The 21,673-nt window shown below is 41.7% G+C and overlaps 2 protein-coding genes and 3 long non-coding RNA genes across 7 annotated transcripts; 1 reads left to right on the top strand and 4 right to left on the bottom strand.

The window, feature by feature from the left end:
- Positions 1 to 470: 470 nt before the first annotated feature.
- On the bottom strand, positions 471 to 8,107 carry LOC124329443 (ly6/PLAUR domain-containing protein 6-like). The gene is made up of 5 exons (XM_046788507.1): positions 7,617 to 8,107; positions 2,408 to 2,491; positions 2,166 to 2,317; positions 1,810 to 1,841; positions 471 to 1,745 (listed from the first exon to the last, which is right to left on the bottom strand). Exons 1-5 carry the CDS (start codon positions 7,774 to 7,776, stop codon positions 1,580 to 1,582), a joined length of 594 nt encoding a protein of 197 aa, XP_046644463.1. The 5' UTR covers positions 7,777 to 8,107; the 3' UTR covers positions 471 to 1,579.
- Positions 8,108 to 14,843: 6,736 nt separating this feature from the next.
- On the bottom strand, positions 14,844 to 16,445 carry LOC124321117. 3 transcript variants are annotated; one of them, XR_006914149.1, is made up of 5 exons: positions 16,214 to 16,445; positions 15,893 to 16,134; positions 15,760 to 15,840; positions 15,475 to 15,685; positions 14,844 to 15,405 (listed from the first exon to the last, which is right to left on the bottom strand). It is a non-coding gene; the product is annotated as an uncharacterized LOC124321117 (long non-coding RNA). The 3 variants fall into 3 exon arrangements; XR_006914148.1 differs by having other exon boundaries at positions 15,893 to 16,445; XR_006914150.1 differs by having other exon boundaries at positions 15,760 to 15,820; positions 15,893 to 16,445.
- A 178-nt stretch (positions 16,446 to 16,623) lies between these two features.
- On the top strand, positions 16,624 to 17,270 carry LOC124321213. Its single transcript, XR_006914189.1, has 3 exons — positions 16,624 to 16,775; positions 16,866 to 16,965; positions 17,067 to 17,270. It is a non-coding gene; the product is annotated as an uncharacterized LOC124321213 (long non-coding RNA).
- A 722-nt stretch (positions 17,271 to 17,992) lies between these two features.
- LOC124321284 lies at positions 17,993 to 18,583 on the bottom strand. The gene is made up of 2 exons (XR_006914237.1): positions 18,493 to 18,583; positions 17,993 to 18,429 (listed from the first exon to the last, which is right to left on the bottom strand). It is a non-coding gene; the product is annotated as an uncharacterized LOC124321284 (long non-coding RNA).
- Positions 18,584 to 19,573: 990 nt separating this feature from the next.
- LOC124332268 (adhesive plaque matrix protein-like) lies at positions 19,574 to 20,126 on the bottom strand. Its single transcript, XM_046788875.1, has 2 exons — positions 20,043 to 20,126; positions 19,574 to 19,972 (listed from the first exon to the last, which is right to left on the bottom strand). The coding sequence occupies exons 1-2, from the start codon at positions 20,046 to 20,048 to the stop codon at positions 19,574 to 19,576; spliced, it is 405 nt and encodes a 134-aa protein (XP_046644831.1). The 5' UTR covers positions 20,049 to 20,126.
- Positions 20,127 to 21,673: the final 1,547 nt, after the last annotated feature.

The following is a 21,673-nucleotide window of genomic DNA, read 5'->3' as shown; positions in this document are numbered from 1 at the left end:
TTCCCTTTTATCGGAAATAAATAAAGACACGTCTTTAGGGAAATCTTATTAAATCTTCTCATCTTATTAGATAAAACGAGACGATAAGAAGTTGACGTCGACCACATCCATCACCTCTGCTCCCAGAGACTTGCACCAACTTAGTTATACAATCGGAGATCTATGCTGATACTAACTGCGAATAAGTAATCATATAAACTATAAACGCGTTGTACATATATTTATTTTTTAAAATATAAAACCCATCACATTTCGCATGTTACATACATGTTACACTGTCGGACAAACAGACAGTTAGAAAGGAGAAAAAAAAACAAAAAACAAATTCATTTCCATCTTGGTTTAGAATAAAAATCAGAATAGGACGAGGAATATACAGAAAACCAATCACGGTGAATTTTTCATCTTCAGTTTTGTACGCTGTGCACATCCACATGAGAAATTTTTGCTCGTTTGAAACTCCCATCTTCTTTAGTTGTTTTTCTTGTTTTTTTTTTTTTTTTTTTTTTTTTCAATTTAGATTTTGTCCTTCACTCGTCTCCTCGAGAATAAGGAGCCGACATGAAATGCGGTTGAAAAGAACCTCTCTTCATATCGATCGTCTTTCTGCGGATCTCAGCCGATCCCGCGTGTTCGGATGCAATAGACGCTCTGCACAATGACGCAACCCGACCGCCATATAATCGAAGTTTATACGCCCCGACAAAATTCAGCTTTGCACTAGCAGGTATAACAAGGAATCAAGTGTGAACGACATTGAAAGTTTTTTTTCGGTTGAGAGAGGGGGTACTTTTGGAAATCCGACTGTGAAGTGTTTACGGTACTGCGCGAGCGTTGCACAGCTGGCGTGAAAATGGTCCGTGTCAAAACGATGAATGAAGGAACAATAAAGGGCGTGGCGTTCGGCGTCAAATCTCGGATCAACTCAAGTGGTTGTGTGTGTAACTGGCGTAAAGTGAAAGTGGAGGGGGGAAGGAAAAAAGTTTATTCTCTGCGAAGAGGCTTGACGCGTGTTTGAATCCCGCGTGAAACACTTTTCTTCCTTGTATAGCCGATCCTGTTTTGTCTTTCTCTCGTACTTATTTTCTTGTTGTTTTATTTTCTGGCTTTCTGCGCTGCTTGGGGGGTGAAAAAAACAAACAACCCGTCCCACTTTGTTTGTTTTTTTCCACCCTCAACTGTTAATAGACTTGACATAACTGCATGACGGGTGATAAGGCACGACGCGTGCCGTAGGGCCTTATCGCGTCGGCGTGACCGGGATGCCAGCAACGTCTTCCCTTTAAGGACCACGACACCAAGCCCAAATTGAAAAAGAAAACATCAGCAACAGCATGTCATTTCCCATGGTCCTTCGTCGGCTATTCAGAAACAAAAAACCACCCCAGAAATGAAGGAAACGGAGTTTAGCGCGCGCAATTCAAATTCCGCCATGATACGGCACATCTGCCGGATACATCTCGAGCGCATTAGACACCGAGAGGTTCTCCCCCGAAACGTACTGAACTGATTGGGTGTTAAGGAAATTGTGTGTGTGTGTGTGTAGAGCTTCAAATGAGCGACGACTGAGAAGGATCGATCAGATTGACGACGACAGGAAGGCGAGTAAACAGAAAATAAGTGACTGATGTATTAGGGCCCAGCGTGCGCCATCGGCGGATCTCGTCGCCGTTGAGAAAGCGGCCGTCTCATCATTGGAGCGCTGGAACACGGCATCACTGGCGTTGAACGCCACTTCCACGTTGCTACATACCGAAAACCAAATATGATTAGAATAGTTGAACATTTGAACGATTGAATTTCATATACCAGTAATTCAAATCGCAGCAGCTGACGCACACCTATAATGATTTCAGGGCGGAATTTGATTAGAAAAATGACATGAAACAAATTTAATTACGTCGGGATTTCTACACGTACACCCACACCCATGCCCCACCCATCATAGATCGTTGAGCGTACTAGGTACTCCCCGTGACCCCAAAAGATTTCAAAGAAGAGAAAAATGAGAACTGGGTGTGCACACAAAGAGCAGATCAATACGAAGAATGGAGGACAACGCAGGAAATAATAAAACGCCACAGAATAAAATAAAAATAAAAAAGGTCCTAGCGGCTATATAGTCAATTAAAATATAAAAAGAAATAAGGGCTGGAATTATTTACCGTTTGGTTGGTTGCTTTATCTGGGCGACAACCGACTTGTGAGGAACACGTCTCGGTAGTTGCACACTGTTTAGTGACAGTCACCGTCTTCCCCCGCTCGTCCATCACGTGAAATGTGTAGCACACCGTCATATCACTCGAATAATCGTCAGCTGCGTTCACGAACGAAAATTCTCATCTCAATAAAGATATAGTGTCGAAAACTGGAATATCGAGCGATGAAATGGCTGGCCACTTTTTACCTGTTGAGCAAGGTGTTTCTATGGCGAAGCGATTACACATTTCGTTGCTGGAAACGTTGATGCAGTAATAGCAAGCCGTCATCTCTGCATGTGAAGTTGAGACAAGGCAAAAGAGCGTGAATGAATCGTCTGAGGCAACCAAATGTACAGCTCGCCGGCCAATTAGATTTCAATGTTCCCTCAAGAGGAAACGCCCGCGTTTCCATTCCCGCCTTGCAACTGACTATCCCCACCACACGTCGTTACGTCTCTCGGTCTCATTATATACGCCGGTGCTCCTCCTTTGTTTGAGAAACCATTGCGTTATAATATCTCATTTGAATTTCGGGGAGCAAATAATAGCGATCCCCGTTGCTGCTGTAAAGAGCGCCAACTACTTTTAGATGAAACAACTCATTCGTCCGTTTACGTGTACGAGTCCAAGTTGTTCAAGTGCGCTGAATATATTTGACATCACACGCCAGTAGTCTTCAAGAAAAAAAAAGAAAGCTTTTAGCACGAGAGTCGAGTGTAGACAAAAAAAGTGGGCTAGTTTGCACCCGGCGTTGTCTAATGCGAAAAGTGTTCTTTGACGGGTTACACGTAATACCGTTTTTACCGCTCCCGAAAAGTAGTCGGTCTGCATCATCTATCAGGGGAACAGGGAAAAAAAGTTGGCGTGATGGTGTGTACATATTGACTCTTGGTTGCCTATACAAGCTTCAATATGTCACCACACGCCAGAAAAAAAAAGAATAGGCCATAAAAAACACATTTATTTCGATCGATCGATCGATCGAAAAAGATATAAATACATCTTGGTCGTGATCCATGAGAATCGCCTGCCACGATCGTTCGTATTACATCTATTCTTGATTCAATAGTGATTTCTTTCTTGGGTTTTCTATTTTATTTTATTTTTTATTTTTGTAAGTTTCTCCACGCTTGGATTTTACAGTCCACTTTGCTGAATAAATTTCAAAAGGAAAATCCGTCTCGAATGTTTGTCTTTTTTTTCCCATCGCATTTTACGGTTGGTTGGTCTCCATTTTGACGTAAACGAATCGTCGTTGCAGCAGCTATTTCAACTACCACGGGATTTTCAATGTCCTTGTCTGTTTGTGTGCCTATGTCGGTCCGCAATTTTACAATCGACAATTTTACGATGGATCCGCTTAGTGATATAAAAAAAAAAAGAAACACAAACTTTGTCGGGCTGTCACAGCCTGTCGTCGTTTTATAGACATTGACAAATCGCCAATTTTATGACGGTAGTATAAATGCAGGAACTCAGGTGATAAAACTTTGGATATTTCACGATATTTCACGATTACTAACAGACTATTCATTTCTCGATTAGTCTCATATCCTAAAGTGTACATATACATTTCATTTCCTCTCGAATGACAAAAGTTATAGGGTCATTATTAAGCGAATCAACATTCCATCAAAGCCGGACAATTAGACGCCCTTTTCTCTCTCACTCTCTGATGATATTTGCTTGATCCACTTCTCATTTAGCCCAAAATATAAGGAGAGAACTGAAACTATAGTCGGACCAAGGCGGCAGCTAGTCCCTGTGTTTGTGAAAGACGAGTGTTGATTTAGAATGTTGGATCTATTGATCGTGTTCACAGGCCAAGCGTGCGGATCATCGAGTCCCATTCTACACCCCATAAGCACTGAGGAGAGTACAAACATTCAGCTGCGATGAGGCTGGAAAGCAAGTCAAGTCACATATACGAGAAAGCCAGTAAGTGTATACACAAGCCCAATCCTGATGATGTCCACATTAGGAGCGATTGTTTCTACCCAGATGGAAAGGCCCAAAAATAGAAGAAAAAGGGACTTTGGTCCAAGTTGGCGAACTGCATATGTAGTACGTGCCGTAATGACTGCTGTCGAGCATCTGCAGTTGCACCGAATCCATCAACATCTTGACGTTGATCCTGTGCGGAGAAGAAGAATATCCAGCAAGTTGCTGCGGCACTGCTGCTGTGCTGTTCAGTTCGGCCGCGATGATGCTGATGGCCTTCCCACCGCTATATACTTAAAGCTCTCTAGCAGCTTCTGACTTTCATTCATCAATCCTTGCTGGCCCTCTTACCGAGAATAACCCGGCCCTCCCCGGCATCCATCTCATCTGTAAAAATCCCCAAACTCCGGGAATTTCCGAGCTGCTGTGTAAACGGCCAAAGAAGCAAGCTTTTTCGCACAGCATCAATTTGGATCGCATCCGCTCGGCAGCGCAAAATATTCAAAAGCCCAAAACATTTTCTACCATTGTACTAAAACTTTTGGTATTATTTAACTTGTGTTTTTATCTAGTTTGGAGATTAGATACGAAAGAAAAACCAAAAAAGATTCCAGACAGAGTGCAGGATAAAAAAAGGAAAAATGAGAAGAGTGATCTTATAGTATATAGTAGCTCTGCTGTACAAACTTTTTATTTCTAAAGGCCTTAGCAAATAGCTTATAGTTGCGGGAATTACGTTCCCTCGAAAGAAAATGGCGTGGTACTTTTCTTAAAAAAAAAAAAACATACTTGAAACTTATTCTTTCTCGAGTCCAGCATATCTTTCTATCAGTCTCATCCGCTATAGTTTTCTTATTCCGCTTTTCTTTCTTCTTCTTCTCCTTTTTTTTATCCCCCAACACTTTTATTTTCAGTTTGAAATCGCCTTTTTTATATTAAAAAAAAAATAGAAATAAAAATAAAGATATGGGTACACATAGTTTTCGCTGGCACCAAGCAAGCTTTTATGGAATACAAAAGCGGACGGCCGGGGAAGAGAGAGAGTGCGCAGACAAGAAAAGATATGGAAAGAAAAGTTGGAGAGACGAGAGAGAAAGAGAAAGAAAGAAAGAAATGAAAAGGAGAAAAAGGAAGTGAGTAGAACTCGCCAATCAGCCGCCACTGTCGTCACCGAAGTGTGAAAGAGCAAGAGATGACAAAATCGATGAGCTGGGCGCTCTCTATATACTTGAAAAACTGAAAGAAGCAAAAGAAGAAGAAAAAAAAAGGAATAAAGAAAAAATGGAAAGAAAAGAAGCTTTGCCGATTCACATATAAAGACTTTGATGATGACTGCTGTTTTGGGCGAGTTTCTTTTACTTTTGTTTTATTTTATGTGACCAGTCAAAACTACTAGCTATATCCAGACTCGAAAGGCGATATATTTTTGATTGTATAAGCTGAAAGTGCTGTGGTGTGGTGTGGAGGCTGCAGCTGCTGCTGCTGTCGAATCATCGGGCAGAAGAAGAAAAGAAACAAAAAAATAAATAAAATGGGCCTCTTAAGAAAACGGATCGAATCCAGCCATCCGCAGAAACGAAAAAGAAGGAGGAGGATATCTAGAGATTGCTGGCAATATAATGGCCCCGCTGTACTGCTGTCTGATGTTTTTAGAGTCCTATATATGTGTGGGGAAGGGCCTGATGGCCGGGCTAGGGCTAATGGTAACGGCGGTAAGACAATCTCTTCGCACAGCCAACATGCAACCCGACCATCACCACTAGTGCGTCACTGATTTTCTACTTCAAGGATATTAAGGTCTCGCTCTTGTGTATACTTCGTCCCACTATAGGCCTACTATAGCCTATATACTATATCTATATACTCTTTGCTTCATCGGCAAAGCGTCAAGTTCTTCCCCTTTGATCGAGAGCTAACACACAGGAAGGGCGTCGTGATTATATCGATCGCGGCCATCAACTCACCTTTTCTTCCTTTTTACCTTGTTACTTGGTGCTCCCGTGTGGTTTTCTTTTCTTTCTTTTTTTGGCCCAGTGTAGACCAGCAGCATCAGCAGCTTGTTGTCCCAAACTTTCCTCTTTGCGAGGTCTTCATGTCGAGGCTTCCGATCCTTTTTTTTAATCATCTTCTCGTTTACTAATAAAAAACCCTGATGAAACCAAACACCAAAAGGAGGGCGACGCCCTTTTGCTGTGTCAATAACCACTCGCCTCGAGTCGACTCGGCGAGCAGCACCGGTTCCATATTGATATGGAAGATGTATGTGCTGTGCGCAGCACCGAAGACGTGGAGAACCAGCAATCCAATCAATCAATCATGATCAAGCCGATTAATTGGCCCATCTCTCCCTCCTTATCGGCCGCCCCTGTCATCCCGCGCTCCTGAATAACCGATTCGAACCTAAACAAGAACCGAAAACGGCCTGATTGGGACCTACAAATCTTCCTTGATAACAAGATGGATGTGGTAAAACTAAAAAACAAAAAAACAAACAAAAAGGCTTTAAACGTTCACGTTCGTTAATCTCTCAAAAAAAGCCAAGGCGAAATCACCGCGTCCAACTGTACGGTTTAACCGGGAAGGAGCCAAGCAGAGGATCTTTTGCTTTTCTCGCTTCATTTGCGCTATCCTGGCGCTGTTGAAACCGACCTGATTTATAGTTTTAAAAAGAAAAGAAAAATGTTTAGACTTTAAAAAACGATCCAACCGGCCTCTATACTGCCTCTTGCAGTATAGCATAACTCCACGTTTGAAAGGAAAAAGTTCATTTTCGCTCCGCTGAACCGTTTCCCATTTTGATAAGGTGCTGGCGACGTGGGCGTTGTATATATATAGGAGCGCCGCGGTGGTGCGTTGAGTACAAACATTTCACGCGTTATTTGTTTTTTGTTTTTTCGGCACCCATGTGCACACCGCTAAATGAATTTAGTGCAGCAGGCCCACACGTAATTCGATTCACGCTGGCTTTTTCCATGGCCTCCTCATTTGAATTTTTTTGTTTGCCAATCAACAGTTTCGTACCGGAAAATACTAGATCAAAACAAATTCTGTTTCGGATAACTGATGGAGCAAACAAGTTGGAGCGAGGGTAACGTACTCAAAATAAACTTTTCACTTTCTTTTTACTTTCTAGCTATGTCATCAAACTGTCTTGTTTCTCTCCTTTATACACGCGTCTAGACCAATTACCGTCACTTGTCAACTCCCCGCGTCAATTAGATTTTTAAAATAAAACTCTTGGGTACGTTGACGCAATCTGAATCCCCCTCGCTCTCCTCCTGGAAAATATGTATTTACATGGACGATTCTAATCACCGCCGAGTCGTATAAGTGTATTTGCAGGATATCGTTTTCTATATCTTGCTATCCTATTTATCCATTTGATTTAGATTTAGTTTACACGGGACGGGTCATAATAGCGTGCGGGTGCTGGGAAATGAGCGGCCCGGGATCACTCCAATTTGTACTACTCACCGTCCGAAGGAGAATCAATGTCGAAATGATGGCCGGCGATATCCAAAGCGGCGATATCCACTTCAGACATCAGCACGGGTTGCTGCTGGGAATAAACAGCCGACGTAGCGGCAAAGGCGGCCAGAGTGCAGGCCATCAACGATATTGTCCAGTGATCCATGATGCGTGTAACCGGGCCGCTTCCACCCGCCTCCGGCCGCTCTTTGTTTCTTTCTTTCTTTCTTTCCTTCCAGCGAAAGCTCCGAGAAAATGGAGAGGGGAAAATAAGAGAGACGGAAATACTCGCCAAAGCAAAATTCGGAGAGAAATTGTTCCAAGTCTTTCAATCCGTCATCGATGGAACACGATTGCTGCGGTTCACACGAGCGCATCCATCACGGCTGGCAAACAAATTGACGCGGATGAAGACAATTTCCCAAAAATCAACGAGCCGACCAAAAGCAAAACGGCCAAGCTTGGAGGATCAGAGGATGGCAAACGGTTGTGAATGTCTCGCCATTCACCAGCCAACTGGGGATATGACACAATCTTCCGTCTAGCTTTTGTATTTGACGTCGGTGTGTTTGTACCATGCGCCGTGCGGTTGGCCCCCCCACCATTCACGGCGACGCCGACGCGCCACCGCCGCTCCGTGTGAACTGTGCTGGGCACGGCTGTCTCTCAGCCCAATAGATATTGCTTCCCTTTTTCTTCTTCTTTTTCATCCATCTTTTTCTCCTTTTCTTACCAGAGTATTATTTTCTCCTTTTCTTCTCCAATTTTCGTGGCCTGCTGATAACAGTGAAACCATCATGCGCAAACGCGCCAGCGGAATCTTTTATAGAATGTGTTTTGTGGGCTCTTTTTGTCTGCGGTTATTCTCCACAGCCCAGCGCAACACACACAGCCCAGTCCCCCGCGTGAATCCAATCTCCGTTTGTTATAAAAACCACTCTCCTTATGTATAGCGCTCTCTCTCTCTCTCGCCCCGGCCTATACACATATAATGCTCTCATATTCTTTATTTCACTGCTCGTCTCGGTCCATATCCGTGGCTGCTGGTGGCCGGCCCTATGTATGTAGCTGGACGTATAGTTTCTGCCAGCTTCCAATGGGGTGGGAAATGGAGATGAACTGAAATCAGTCAGCGGGCGACGGCGGAATCTCATTTCCCCGGTTGTAAACTGCTGCCCAGTTTTGAGTGTCATACATATAGCGCTATGGGAGTTGCTGGATGCCCATTGATCCGTTTATATATCCTGATGTACAACAGTATGTACTGCAAGGCAGTTACACAATTTCCACATGGACAAAGTCTGAGCCCACGATAACTTCTAGCAGGAGACCCGAGACGCTTGCCAACATCATCTGGGAGCGAAGAAACAAACAGAAATTGGTAATAAATAATTGTTTCTGGGCGTCTGGTATAGGCTACTATAGATCGCAGCAACAGCGACGACCCATTATTATCTCTAGATATTTTTCTTATTCACTCAGCTCCCAGAACTCAGCTGTTTGGTTGCCAATTTTCTCTCTTGCACAGAGCCGGCCGTACTATATAGCTTCCCTCCTCAACTTCCTTCCTTCCTTCCGGCCCGCCACCGCCATCACGAACGACGTGTGATTTCATAGCGGACAAGAAAGAAATGGCTGGTAGGATAAAAGAAAAGAAAAGAAAAAAGAAGAACAGCGGACCCCCCGAGCCAAGACTAAGGAAATGGAGTTGGATGAATCGAAGAATAATCGCGGGAGAATCTTCCCAATAGTACAAGGATACATTCCCAACTTGTAAAAAAGACATTTCACGATAGCTCCGTTTGCGTAATTGAAATCAATGGTCCGGCAAAAATCGCCGACCGGGGGGAGGGAGGAGCGAACGTTCGCCCGATTCCCGTGAGTCCTCACGACGAAAGAAGCAGCCGCCCGTCTCTGGCTGGTCCAGCTGCTTGACTCCATTGCCGGCCAATTGCCAGCGTGGAAAGTCGCTGTCGCTCTTATATCTACACACAAAGTGCCGAGGAAAACTGGACAGCTGAACATTCCATCAACTTCAATTAGTATCGATTTTGGGCTGAGCAGCAGCAGCAGCAGCAGCTCGGGATTGTATACTCGTCATTCCTCCCTCGCTGTGGATTTATAGCACCAAAAGGCCGGAGGAAAGGCCAGCACTAAAATCCTTTACTGCTCATGGGAACCGGAACAGAGCTCGCGCGGGATCGGCGCTCAAATGATATCAAAACCGCAGGGTTTTGCGCATACATCTAATTGAAATCGTATCCGGTAGGCATGAAAGCAACAGCTCACATCAAATATTTAAGTCTTTTCTTTCGTTTTTTTTCTCAGTTTTTGTTTTGTAATGCCTTAATTATTCACGCTGGTCCGCGCAATTGTTTCAAATCTACCGGTGCCGACCGCTCTGCTATGTATGGCAATGGGCTTCTCTTATTCTATCTCCATCGCTATAGAGTTCCGTTTCGCTAATGAGAATTGCCGCCGTCTCTCCGCCGCCGCTCCTATCCGATCCCGTGAAAGTTTCCCGGTTCGCTAGTCACGCGCGCTCATCCCTCTCCCGCTTTTCGTTGCACACACACACATATGAAACATCTGCCTCGTTTCCTTTTGGCCGGGGCCCCGGAATCAAGAAAATAATGGATCAGCAGCATAGCTCCCGCGTCGTCTCCATATAAGTCTGAGACTCTCCCTTGAATATAAATAACTTGGCCGCTGTGTATAGGCTAGTAGTTGATAGTAGATGGTGTAGGCGCTTTAGATATCTACTCCCATATGACGCCGACGAACTATCCGTATTGAATAATGAATTTATGGAATCCTATACACACCAGGATAAGACAGCGCGTTCTCTATATATCGTTCGAGCTCTAGATAGATATACCCTCTCCCGTACGTATATATACTATAGTTATTGGCGCTTATTCATCCCGATGGCATATTTTATCGCGGTGGCTATAGTGAAGCTGTGACGCCCAAAAACTCATGTAACGAGATAAACAAACACGAAACAAAGACATACTTTATATACGTACAGTGTCTTCTCTCTTCTGGTGATGTGTGTGTGTAATAATTCACAATGTGCGTTATAAAACGTTACGTAACTATGGAAACGTCAGTTCAACAGTAATGTAGATATATACTTTCCTGCTGGTGTTTGGCATAAGCCAAAGTCTAGGCCAAAGTAAAAAGTTTACTTTTTCTTTTTGTCGCAGAGACTGAATGATGTCACGGCTGTGTCATAGAGTGTCTCTCCGCTATACATGCCAAAATCCAAGCCGTACAGGATCTTGTTTTGTTTGTTATTCGCCAACTGGCGCAGAACTCGCCGAGCAGATTTTCATCAATATTCCAGCACAAAAGCGAAAAAAAAGGAGGACAAATCTGGAGCTAGCGAAATGGAAGCTATAGGCAAATGTTCCGGATGACTTGCTGGGGCGGAGCGAATAAAGTCAACAAATAATCCATCCGAGAATTGGCTGCCGATCCTGCGAGCGCCGAGAAAGGAAGGAAACCGATTGCGGTCTATAAAACTCGTCAACACTTTTTTTTTCTTTTCTTTTTTTTTTGTGAGAATCAGCAACCGACTTCCACCGAAAAAATATGAGCCGATCCCGATCCTACACACACATCCGCGCGTCTCTATAAGTTCCAAGGTTTTTTTTCTTCTTCTTCTTCTATCCGCTCCTTTTAACTATTATTATTGCTGACGTTTGTCCGATGACGAGCCAGCGTCTTATTCGTCTTTCCGTATACAACAGAGGCAGCACTTCAAAAGGATTCCGCGTGTTCCGGCCGGCCTTGTCGTCGCTCAGATTAGAAAGGATGTAAGGGGCTCGCTATTCACTGGCTCATAGACGGCGTCCGTCCGTCCGTCCGCCTCTGTGTCCTGGCCGTGTTCGATTGCGGGCCGAGAAAAGGGCGCGTCTATAGCATAGTGTTCGCCCAGCATAGTCGGCTTCCTTTATGTGTGCAGCCTGCGGTCTGAAATGCGGCATTAATAAAGATAATAAGGTCTTCTTTCACACTATAGAGGCCTTTATATGGACATATCTATGCATCTCTTTTATTTCAAGACATGCCAGCTGAGGCGTCATAACAGACGCAATAAACAATATCGTTACACATGTACTATCGCAATAGTTACAAATAAGTCTTGATAAATTCGCAGGGAATTGCAGTTAGGAAAAGTTTTGTAAAATATTTTTCTGTCGCTTGCGGAGTGAAATTGTACACGGCGTGAATTCAATTTCGTCCTTCGCATCGTTAGTGAGTTGCTTGTACTAGCTGTACCTCACCAGTTTTTTTTTAATGTGAGAGTGCGCAGTTCGACCTTTCTGTAGACTCTCCGCCGGAAAATAACGATCGCTATAGCTCCTTTTCTTTTATCAATTCTTTGGCCCAATTTAGACTGGAATAATTTACTGGAGGTCTTTCACTCAATTTACAATTTGAAACATATTTTGATTCACACCGCCCTGTTTAAGTTCTAAAATGCAAATTTGACTAAATTTGAATTTTTCCTCCAATCAGTCGAGTCTCATAAAATTTACGTGCACCGTTCCAAGGATCGATCCTTCTTCGGTTTGGACAAATACTCAAACCAATAATATCAGCGGTTGTCAATTTTCAAAGAACTCGTAATTAAGACAGCATTTTCAGGTTCATTGCAATCTGTAACTCGCTGGCTGATTGGACACTAGATCCCTAGCTCATGGCGTGGGCGGCGTGGGCGATATTATTAAATTATGAACGGCTAGAAGGGTATGGTGTTGAGGCTGCCGTTTCCACTTACACGATCATCCGAACGTCTTAATAATGAATGGGAGATTTTTTTTTCATTTCTCCATTCTCTGACACAGGAAAATTGTTTGGTCTGATTCATCAGTCGACGAGGGATCGATTCGACTACTATACACGTTTCCCTTCGCCAAACATATGTTGAATACAGCGCACAAATAACGTAATAGATTACACATGACGGCGGTGCACTTCATATCCCGATTGAACGCTAGCTACTACACATTTGCCTGTCACCACAGTGGATGAAATGTCATCAGCGACGACATCTATTATGAAAGACGTAGGTCTCATTCACATCACGTTCGATACAGACTGCTGTCATCTCTGTGCGGAGGTGTATTGATCAAAAAATAGAGCGGCTGTAATCGATTGGGTTACTAGAAATAATAATTGTGAGAGTTTACATCGATTATCTACGTATAAATCTTTAACAGCGCGCGTTATATATCCCAAGTATAAAATACGGCACACTCGGGAATTCCGAAAGTCAACAAGGAATTCTCCCAAAAAGGTTGATTTATTCTAAAAGCTTTTTTCTTGATTTCGTTTTGCGTATTCTCTTGATGTGAATCCATCATCCTCATCATTCTAGGGCATCACAACATGATGCTATCGTGAATTAGGGCGCCCTAAATCATTTTCTTTTTTACAGCTTTTACTCAGAATTTTTATATGTGCGCGTGTGTATCCTTTTTTGTCTTCCGTGCCGCTGCGATCCTTCTTTTCATTCCATTGATTGCTCCCCCAGCTGTTAAATAAGGCTGCATCTCCCGTCTGAAACGGACAGCATACATATACATAATAAAGCACGTCCGTCACGAGCCATATAAAGACTCCCGCGTCGGTCGTTGGAATTGAAAGGACGCGGTAAAAAGTTTAAGAGTTGAAATATGGACCGCTTTTGATGTCGCGAGATTGCCGATTTTCTAGCTACATTTAATGCTGATGGGTTGAATATACATAAACTATAAGCCGTGATTCGTTGAACTGGCAGTTTTCTGGAAACAAATTCCGCGTGATAGCTGTGCTGTGTATACCCTCATTTGCATTTCCTGATTCCGGGAAGAAGAAACATTGAAGAAAGGTCGGAAATCTGGATAAGACGCGTGTATCCACTAAGGAGCGGTTCTCTTCCGGCTCTCGGGGTGGTACTCGTCGGTGTCGTGCAATTCAAATTTTTCCTTTATTCGATTCGTCGTGACCTCCTGACTCACTCCTGTCTTCATGTCGCCAGGTCCGACGACGTTTTCAGACTGGCACGAATTTCTCTCTCGACTTCTCTGTAATAATATCGACGTTTTGCATAAGTGCAGGCCGACGCATCAGTTTATACAACACAGCGAAAAAAAGAGATTGTCTTGACAAGCCTTTTGAAATTCTTGTTGGAACTTTTTGAATATTTCACGTTTTGCCGCCGCTCTTTTTTCTTTGAACCTTTTTGCGCGGAATAATTTCGCTCGACAAGAGAATGGGAAACTTAGTTCTCCTCCTCTTGTACCCGGCACTGCTCTGATTCAACAATCGCGCAGTTTTTTTTTCATTGTGAGAAAATTTGAAAAGGAAAAGAATAGCAGCGCGAGAATGTTGACGTCAGAATCTCTTCGGGGAAAAACTGCGCAAGGATGATTCAGATTCAGTCCGCGTAAGTCCAGGTGCCTACATCAGCAAGGCATGTGGTGGGCGAGTTTCCGTCGTCGCTTTATAGTAATTGGTGCGAACAACTTTGGTGTGTAGGTCCGGGTTCAATCATCACACATCAGCCAGACAATGAGAAATAACGAAACATATAGAAACAAAAAGCGGGGGAAAGCAAAAGAAAAGAGAGAGCTGTATAGGAATTTTAGATCCTTATTACAGTGTTATAGGATGTTGCGAAACGAACCGAATCTCGCCATGTTGTTATAAGCTCTGTTGTATGAGATAATAACACTAAGCGACCCACAAACAAAAAAGCCCTCGAGAAAAATGTGACGGCACGGACCGCACGGTAGCCCCAAGGTACGTTTGCGATAGAGACAATACCTGTGTACACATCACATGCGGGTACTTCAATTTCGGCAGCTATATAACCTTTATACTTGGAAGTATGCTAGTTTAGAGTTTGTATCTTTATTCGTTGCTTCCGGCTTCATTCGCTCGGTTTCTTTTCACTTTCTTTAGTCCACATATCGCCTTGTTCTTGTATACAGCCAGAGGATAAATAAGAAAAATAAAAATATCGATTCTCAGTGTCCGAGTTTTTTGGGGGGTTCAAAGGCTTATATCTATTGACGCGATTGATTATTTTGTAGCAATAATGTATCTAACGCAATATAAAGACAATAACGTTATTACGAAAGTTTTCCCTTTTTTTTCGCTAACTGTGGAAAGTCAGGAGCAGTCAGGACGCATGGTTAAGTGCTCCGGAACGGACAATAAAATAAATAGGCTGAGTCGCTGTATTGGTCCTTATATATTGTTTTCCTCTGGATTTTCCTGCACCCAAAATAATGACGCAACTCTCAAACTGGAGTGCAATGTCCAGCAAAAAAAAAAAAAAAAAAAAAGTAAACGCCAAAAGATGCGAAACTATTTTAATAATAACACAATGATTAGTTTGGATTTTCCAAATATAAATTAGTTTGTATACATGTGTAAAGTGGCGTTCGTTTTTGATTTCGTTTACGGAGCCACCGCGCTCAACAGTCAGTATAGGAAATATTTGAATAACAATGAATACTTGGATGCTGATTAAAACTTGACTCTTCCGACAACATATTACATAATCCGCCGTTCAATTCAGAAACATTTTCCTTATCTTCGACATGAAGACGAGGATTTTCGGCATTGCCGGCGGCCTGTATTCCGGATGGTAGGCAACATTATGCTGATAGGCCGGCTCACGACGGTTATTTTCAAGGAAAGGTGCTGTTGCCGGATGATCAGGAAATAAGATCTGCTGTACTTGACCTGACACCGCCACCACCACGAACACCAACAAAGCTGATACGATAAGCACCTATATAGAGACGAGAATATTTTCAAACACTGTAAAACCTTCTACGAAACGAAAGAACAGTATATGTACCTTCATGTTATTTATAAGAAGGATGTGGTCACTACTCACTTGTGCGGGCTGAACTCAACTAACGCTTTAATTCACTTTGCGCCAAAAGTGTACGTATGAGGGAATTTATAGGCTACTGGACATGGAACGTAGACTCCACCTCTTGCTTTCTCTTGCTGGGACGACTGTGTTGCTGCTGATGTCAGATGACATTGCACAAGATGCTCTTTGACTTGCCGGGGATATTCCCATTTCAATTGTCATATTGTTATTTTGATTTTTCATTACCATAATTTTATTATGTACCTATGTTGTGTACATCAGTCGTGGTTGTGGTGAAAGTGGTTTCCAAATCTTAACATATTGGCTGAAGAAAAACACACATACCTACATTTTAAGGTAGTAATGCGAATATGATTTGCGCTTTTACGTTTCTTACTTTCTCCATAATCTGCCGAGGCCGGTCGTTCGGTTCATTCACGTTTAGAAAGCTATTTCTTTCTCATCATTTTTATTTTTTTACAAAGATTATACTCGGCACAGAAACATATATTGTACTGCTGTTGCCGTTTTCACAGCATATGGGGCTTCTTCGAAAGCTGCAATTTGGTGAATGAAGACCGTGTTCTTCAAGAAGTTCTACTTTTTCCAATGTCGGCAGGTGTTTGACGAGTTAGTTGCCTATAAGGAAAACAGGGGGAAAAAAGAACCCGGAATCTAACTGAATGTACAATTACCGTTACATAAATTTTAATTGTACCGTTGTACGTGAGTACGTCTATGTATAGATTTCGAATATATACTTTTATGAGTCAATTTGCCTATGCACCGGCGGACGATTGCGGACGATCCAGAAATGAATTCTGTATAGAGAATATTTTGGAGGCTGAAATTGGTTCACCTGGATGTTCGGTATCTCTGTTATTTATTTGGCGTGTCACTCTGCTGTAGAATTAAGCGCAGCCAACTGGACTTTGTGTGGATAAGCAGCAATTAAGTGGCGCAGATTGACATAAGCGCCAGCTGATCTGCAGATATTCCAAGTAAATAGATATATGTAAGCGGGCTTATTGACAATGCTATATGCAGACTGATAATTAATCATTTGAGGTAAATAAATTATATGCGACGCTTATTAGCATATAATTTTTTTTGGTTGCACAGGCAGCACTTCTGGTCTTTATTTGAATATCAATCGAGTGTAGGCGAGCGAACAGACCATTGGCAAATCAGTATAAATACCGGGACGCTTTTTACATGATTAATCACCACTCGATAAGCATCAGCACTTCCGACGCTACAAAATGTTCCAGAAAGTCTTCGTGAGTAGTATTATCTGTCTATAGTATTTAAAGTGTTTCCATTTGTGACTTAATATTTTTAAATCTGATTGATATTTGTTTCGTACTCAGCTTTTTGCTTGCATCTTGGCTGTTATGGCCATTGTTCACACCAATTCCGAATCCACTGACGATGTGGGAGGCGTAGACGAAACCTTTTGCAAGCCTTTCTGTAAGTAATATTTTATAGATTAAGCTATTAGACTCCAATGCAACACTAACTAAAAAAAGCACATAATAAATAATAATGCAATTTATGGATTTATTTTGCAGCTTCCTGCACTGCTAGTACTGATTGTGTCACCAATCTTATCTACAAAAATTGCCGCGCCAATCTTTTTGGTGCCAAACAATGCTGTCTCTAATCTGAATAATAGAGTTACAGTTTCAATCTTATGGCGCTTTTTGTAAACAGATTTCAAAAAGTGTAGACCTTTGACCGTTTTTATCACAAATACAATATATTATCAAAGCAGACAAAGTTTTCGTGAAACAATTTGACTTGTCTGCTGTCCGGTACTTTTTACTTTTCGTGAAACATCTTATTTTTGTCTCAAATTGGCATGCATTGCGATTGTGCCCATTAAGGAGTCAGGTCGGATTGTCGAAAGGAAATGTAACCGTAATAAATTATGACTATTTCCGATAAGGGCTGACAATTAACAACCGGAAGGAATTTCTTTTAGTGTGGGCGCGATTCCATGAGAATTAATTATTTATGCAGGCCATATTTCATTTTGCTTTTGGCCATCAATTTTTCAATCCTGTTTATTAGTCGCTCACTGTCCATTCTATGTTTTTTATTTGGGACAACAAATTCTTCGAAAGGATTTGCACATTGTCAGGCCAGTACGAGTGAGATAAAAATTCATCACCCTATTTATTTTCACATTATTTGATTCGTCACCATCAGTTATGTCTTTCAACAGATCCGGCCAGTTACAGTAAATCAGTAGCCAGCTTAATGAATATTTGACCGTCGGCACAGTTGGAGCGACGATTCCGTTTAGGCTTTTCATTATTAATCGTGTGCCAGTCACAGTGCTATAACAGACCTTGCAGCACGTCCAATAACAATTCAAAGTTGCAAAATTTTTCAGATCTCATCAGTCGATAGTCTAATTGACATAGGAGAAATCAGGCAAGAACCCTGTATTATTCGTTAACCATCTATAAATGTAATTCAGTATAAATATATATAAGACTTTTGACACTACTTTTTATTGACTATATGATGATTTCGATACAATCTCTAGTGCATCTTTAAGCTCATTTTCGTGAATATTGCACCCGGAATCAACCCCAGTACACATCAACTCAAAAAAATTGTTGAAGAAAAAAACAATTTACCTACACAAACACAAATAACTAATGATGCTATTTACACAAGAAGCATTTTCCTCATCCTTTTAACAAAGAACATAAAATGCGGCCTAGGTGTCGGTATTTCTTCCAAGGGACGGAAGGCATTATTGTACCTGTAGATGGGTTCACGGTAGTCGCGCTGAGAAGATCTGAATGGCAACTCCGAGTCCGATTCCTGCTGCTTGGAACGGAATAAACTTGGTTTGGAAAACGATTGGCCTGAAACATCGACCACCAGCAAGGCAGCAGCAGCGATAATAATGAATAAAACCTATGAAAAATATTTATAGCTGTGCGCTTTACTCAGAAGCTAATGGAAAGAGTTGTTAGGTACCTTCATTTCTTTTTCAAAGTCAGTCCTCGCGCTCTATAGACAGCTGCACTCAACTCGGCTCAACTGATGCCTCTACAATGAACACAGTTGAATTTATACATCACTCTGTAGTGAAGTTAGAACTCTAAAGCTCCACCTCTTACTTTCGCCTTATAGTCCACTACAGATGGTTCCCAACTTAATGAAACGGTGGTTTTCGTTTTCCACATGAAGCGCAGCAATAAGATTATTGATTGCATTTTCACTTTTGTTTAGCGCGGATATCATTAAAAGGAAAAAGAGGCAGATTTCTCTTTGAGGTGTACCACCACACGTACGTATATAGAGACAGACAATTAGAAAGTCATATTGCGCTACGCGGCAGCACCATACTGTATAACAAGACCATCTGTGCGCCTTGTAATTGTGACGATGCGCTGATTGTAGCCTATAACCGTTCTTTTCATGCAGCGCAACACCCTCGTGTGTTGATTACTTTTTATATCATATCTTCAAAGTAGGAACTTTGTAAGTTTATTTTCCCAGTATTCTATACGAGTTAACTGTGAAGCAATCATGCTTCCTAATTCTTTCCTATTACAGTCAATGTACTCTGCCTTGCGGTCGTTCTTATCAGTATTCTCAAAAAAACATTTGTAATTTACCGTCATTGGAATCCACATTAGGATGTTCGCTCTCACGATATGAAAGACGAATCTGCGAATAACAGGTTGAAAGGTTTAATGGAGGGGTTTGGGTGTTGGTGTGTAGCCACTAGCCAGCAGTCAAGGTAGCACATGCCGGCAGAAGTATACGGCGAGCTACCAGCAGAAGGAATCACAGCCATTCGACCCATCCCAGCGCTATAACATTATTTTCTGATGATTTGCCCATGTTAACCACTCTGAAAATTACAAATTAAAACACATTCAATATTTATGTTCGGTTGTTTAAAATAAAGAAAGGTTCAAGCCTGAATAATGATATAAATAAAATGTTTTTTAAATTCAGAAAAAATACGATAGACTAAACATTTATTGAAACGCAAAGTTAAATTCATCACAGACAAATTTACGGTGAAGAGTTAGGCAAAGCTTTCGTTTTAGTATTTGACAGGATAAGTTGGGGCGTAGGAAGGATACTGTGGTGGAGACGAGTAAGTCGGTTTGTAATCCGGATACGCAGGCGTGTATGCGGGTTTGTAAGCTGGGGCCGGGTGGGCAAACGTTGGTTCATGGTAAGCCGGTTTGTGCTCGGTATAAGCTGGCTTATACTCTGGGTAAGTGGGCTTGTAAGCTGGTTCGGCGTAGAACGGCTTTTGATTTGGATATTCCGGCTTGTACTCTGGCTTGTATTTGGGCTTGTATTCGGGCTTGTACTCCGGCTTATACTCCGGCTTGTACTGCTCTGGCTTGTATTCGGGGTAGTAGCTAGGCTGCTGATAATAGGGTGCTTGGTCAGCAACAACGGCTGCAATTAAAACGGCGATGATTAAAAAGACCTGTAATGAAACATGGAATTGCTCTATTAATATCTAACTTTTTAAAATTAAAATTTGAAAAATGTCAAACCTTCATCTTGTTTTAGATTATGTTCTTGTACAAAGGATGAATGAATAACTGATGCTTTTCCGCTGATGTCTGGTATATTTTATACGTATTGGAGCGACACACCTTCTTTGGCGATGGTTTGCTGATACAATTCTGCAAATCGAAAATAAGAACAGGAGGAAAAATTTGCGGTTTCATTTCAATTTCATCAAATATTTTCACTCTTCATTTTTGCGGAAATTTCTCCTTGAGGTATGCCAAAGCCAAATAGGAAATCTATCGGAAACCACCAATGATGGTCAATCCTGCATTGGCCTATCTTAGAGAAAATGGGGCGACGTCTTAATGATCAGTCTCGTGTGACTTTCTCGCTCCAACGCTCCATAATCCATCATCGTATCCCTTTTTATTTGTGTTTCACTTCTTGTTTGAAAATAGACTCTTCTTATCTGCAATAGACTAACTGTGGATTTTTTTTCCCGGGAAACGTTTTGTTTATTTCCTTCTCGTGTTTGATTATGAAAGACCGATAGTGGAGGGTGGAGGTCTGAGGTCCCTCTGGACAATTTTCAGGAGTAATATTGGAGAATGGGTAATATATTGACTTCAGCGCCACCTACATTTTTTCCCTTTCTCGCCCCATGTAAAAGTTGTAATTCTTTCCCTTTAAGAAAACTCTTTCAGTTTTAAAGATATGATTTCCAAAATTTGTTTGGGGTTAAACTACATCACCATCTACATTTCCTGATTTTTTCATAATTTTTTATTCATACTATCCCTCTTTTAATACCCTGTCTAACATGACAGTATCCTGCATAAAAATCCGAACACAGCTCTTTTTCAAAAGCCCAGTTCAATGTATATTTTTTAATTTTAACTTTGAAGACTTCGTATTATCTGGAGAATTAATTGTTTTAAAAAGTTCATTTATTAGAATTAAGAAAAGAAATGCCAAAACATGGCGTCTGCCCAATATTACCCCGGCCTGGTAAAAAAACACAAAAAATTCAAACCTCAATAACTTTTATACATTTAAAGGTACGTAACTGAAAAAAATGATGGGTGTGCGGTAATTATTTAAGAGTGTTTTTGCAAAAAAAAAAAAATTCTCTTTCGCGTAAGGGGATGGGAGTTATGGGGGAAAAACCGGAACTGTCCCAAGTGGGTCCGGTCTCCCCTACTTGCAAGGCAGGGCAAATAATTGACGTCATCTATCGTACAGAAAACTTGATTCAAAATTTCTGAAGTTGCTTAGTCATTTACTACAGTACCTACCCAAAGTTTGGGAACACGCGAGAGAATCTTATGGAAAAAGGTTTTTTCTCGGCGTTCCCAAAAATCCAATTTTCGTCGGAACGCGACGAATTTTTTTTGGGCCGTAGCCATAGTGTGGAGGAATTTTGTAAAGGGTAACTTTTAAATCGAGCCCTTAGTTTGAGAACGTTCCGTAAAGCTATATACAAATTAGGGTACTTTAAGGGGGGATAACTACAGAACGGGTAGAGCTAGGAAGACGCGGAAAACTCTGAAATGAAGAGATTCAATAGATAAACAACATTCTTTATTTTCAGATTTTTCGCGTAATATTTAATGTAGTCATTTTTAAATTGAAAACGGTTTTTATTTTATTGCCGTTCTAATCCCTTTCTTCC

Source organism: Daphnia pulicaria, chromosome 1 (genome assembly GCF_021234035.1).
Source record: "Daphnia pulicaria isolate SC F1-1A chromosome 1, SC_F0-13Bv2, whole genome shotgun sequence".
Classification (NCBI taxonomy): Eukaryota; Metazoa; Arthropoda; class Branchiopoda; order Diplostraca; family Daphniidae; genus Daphnia; species Daphnia pulicaria.
This window is presented reverse-complemented; position numbering and strand designations above follow the sequence as displayed.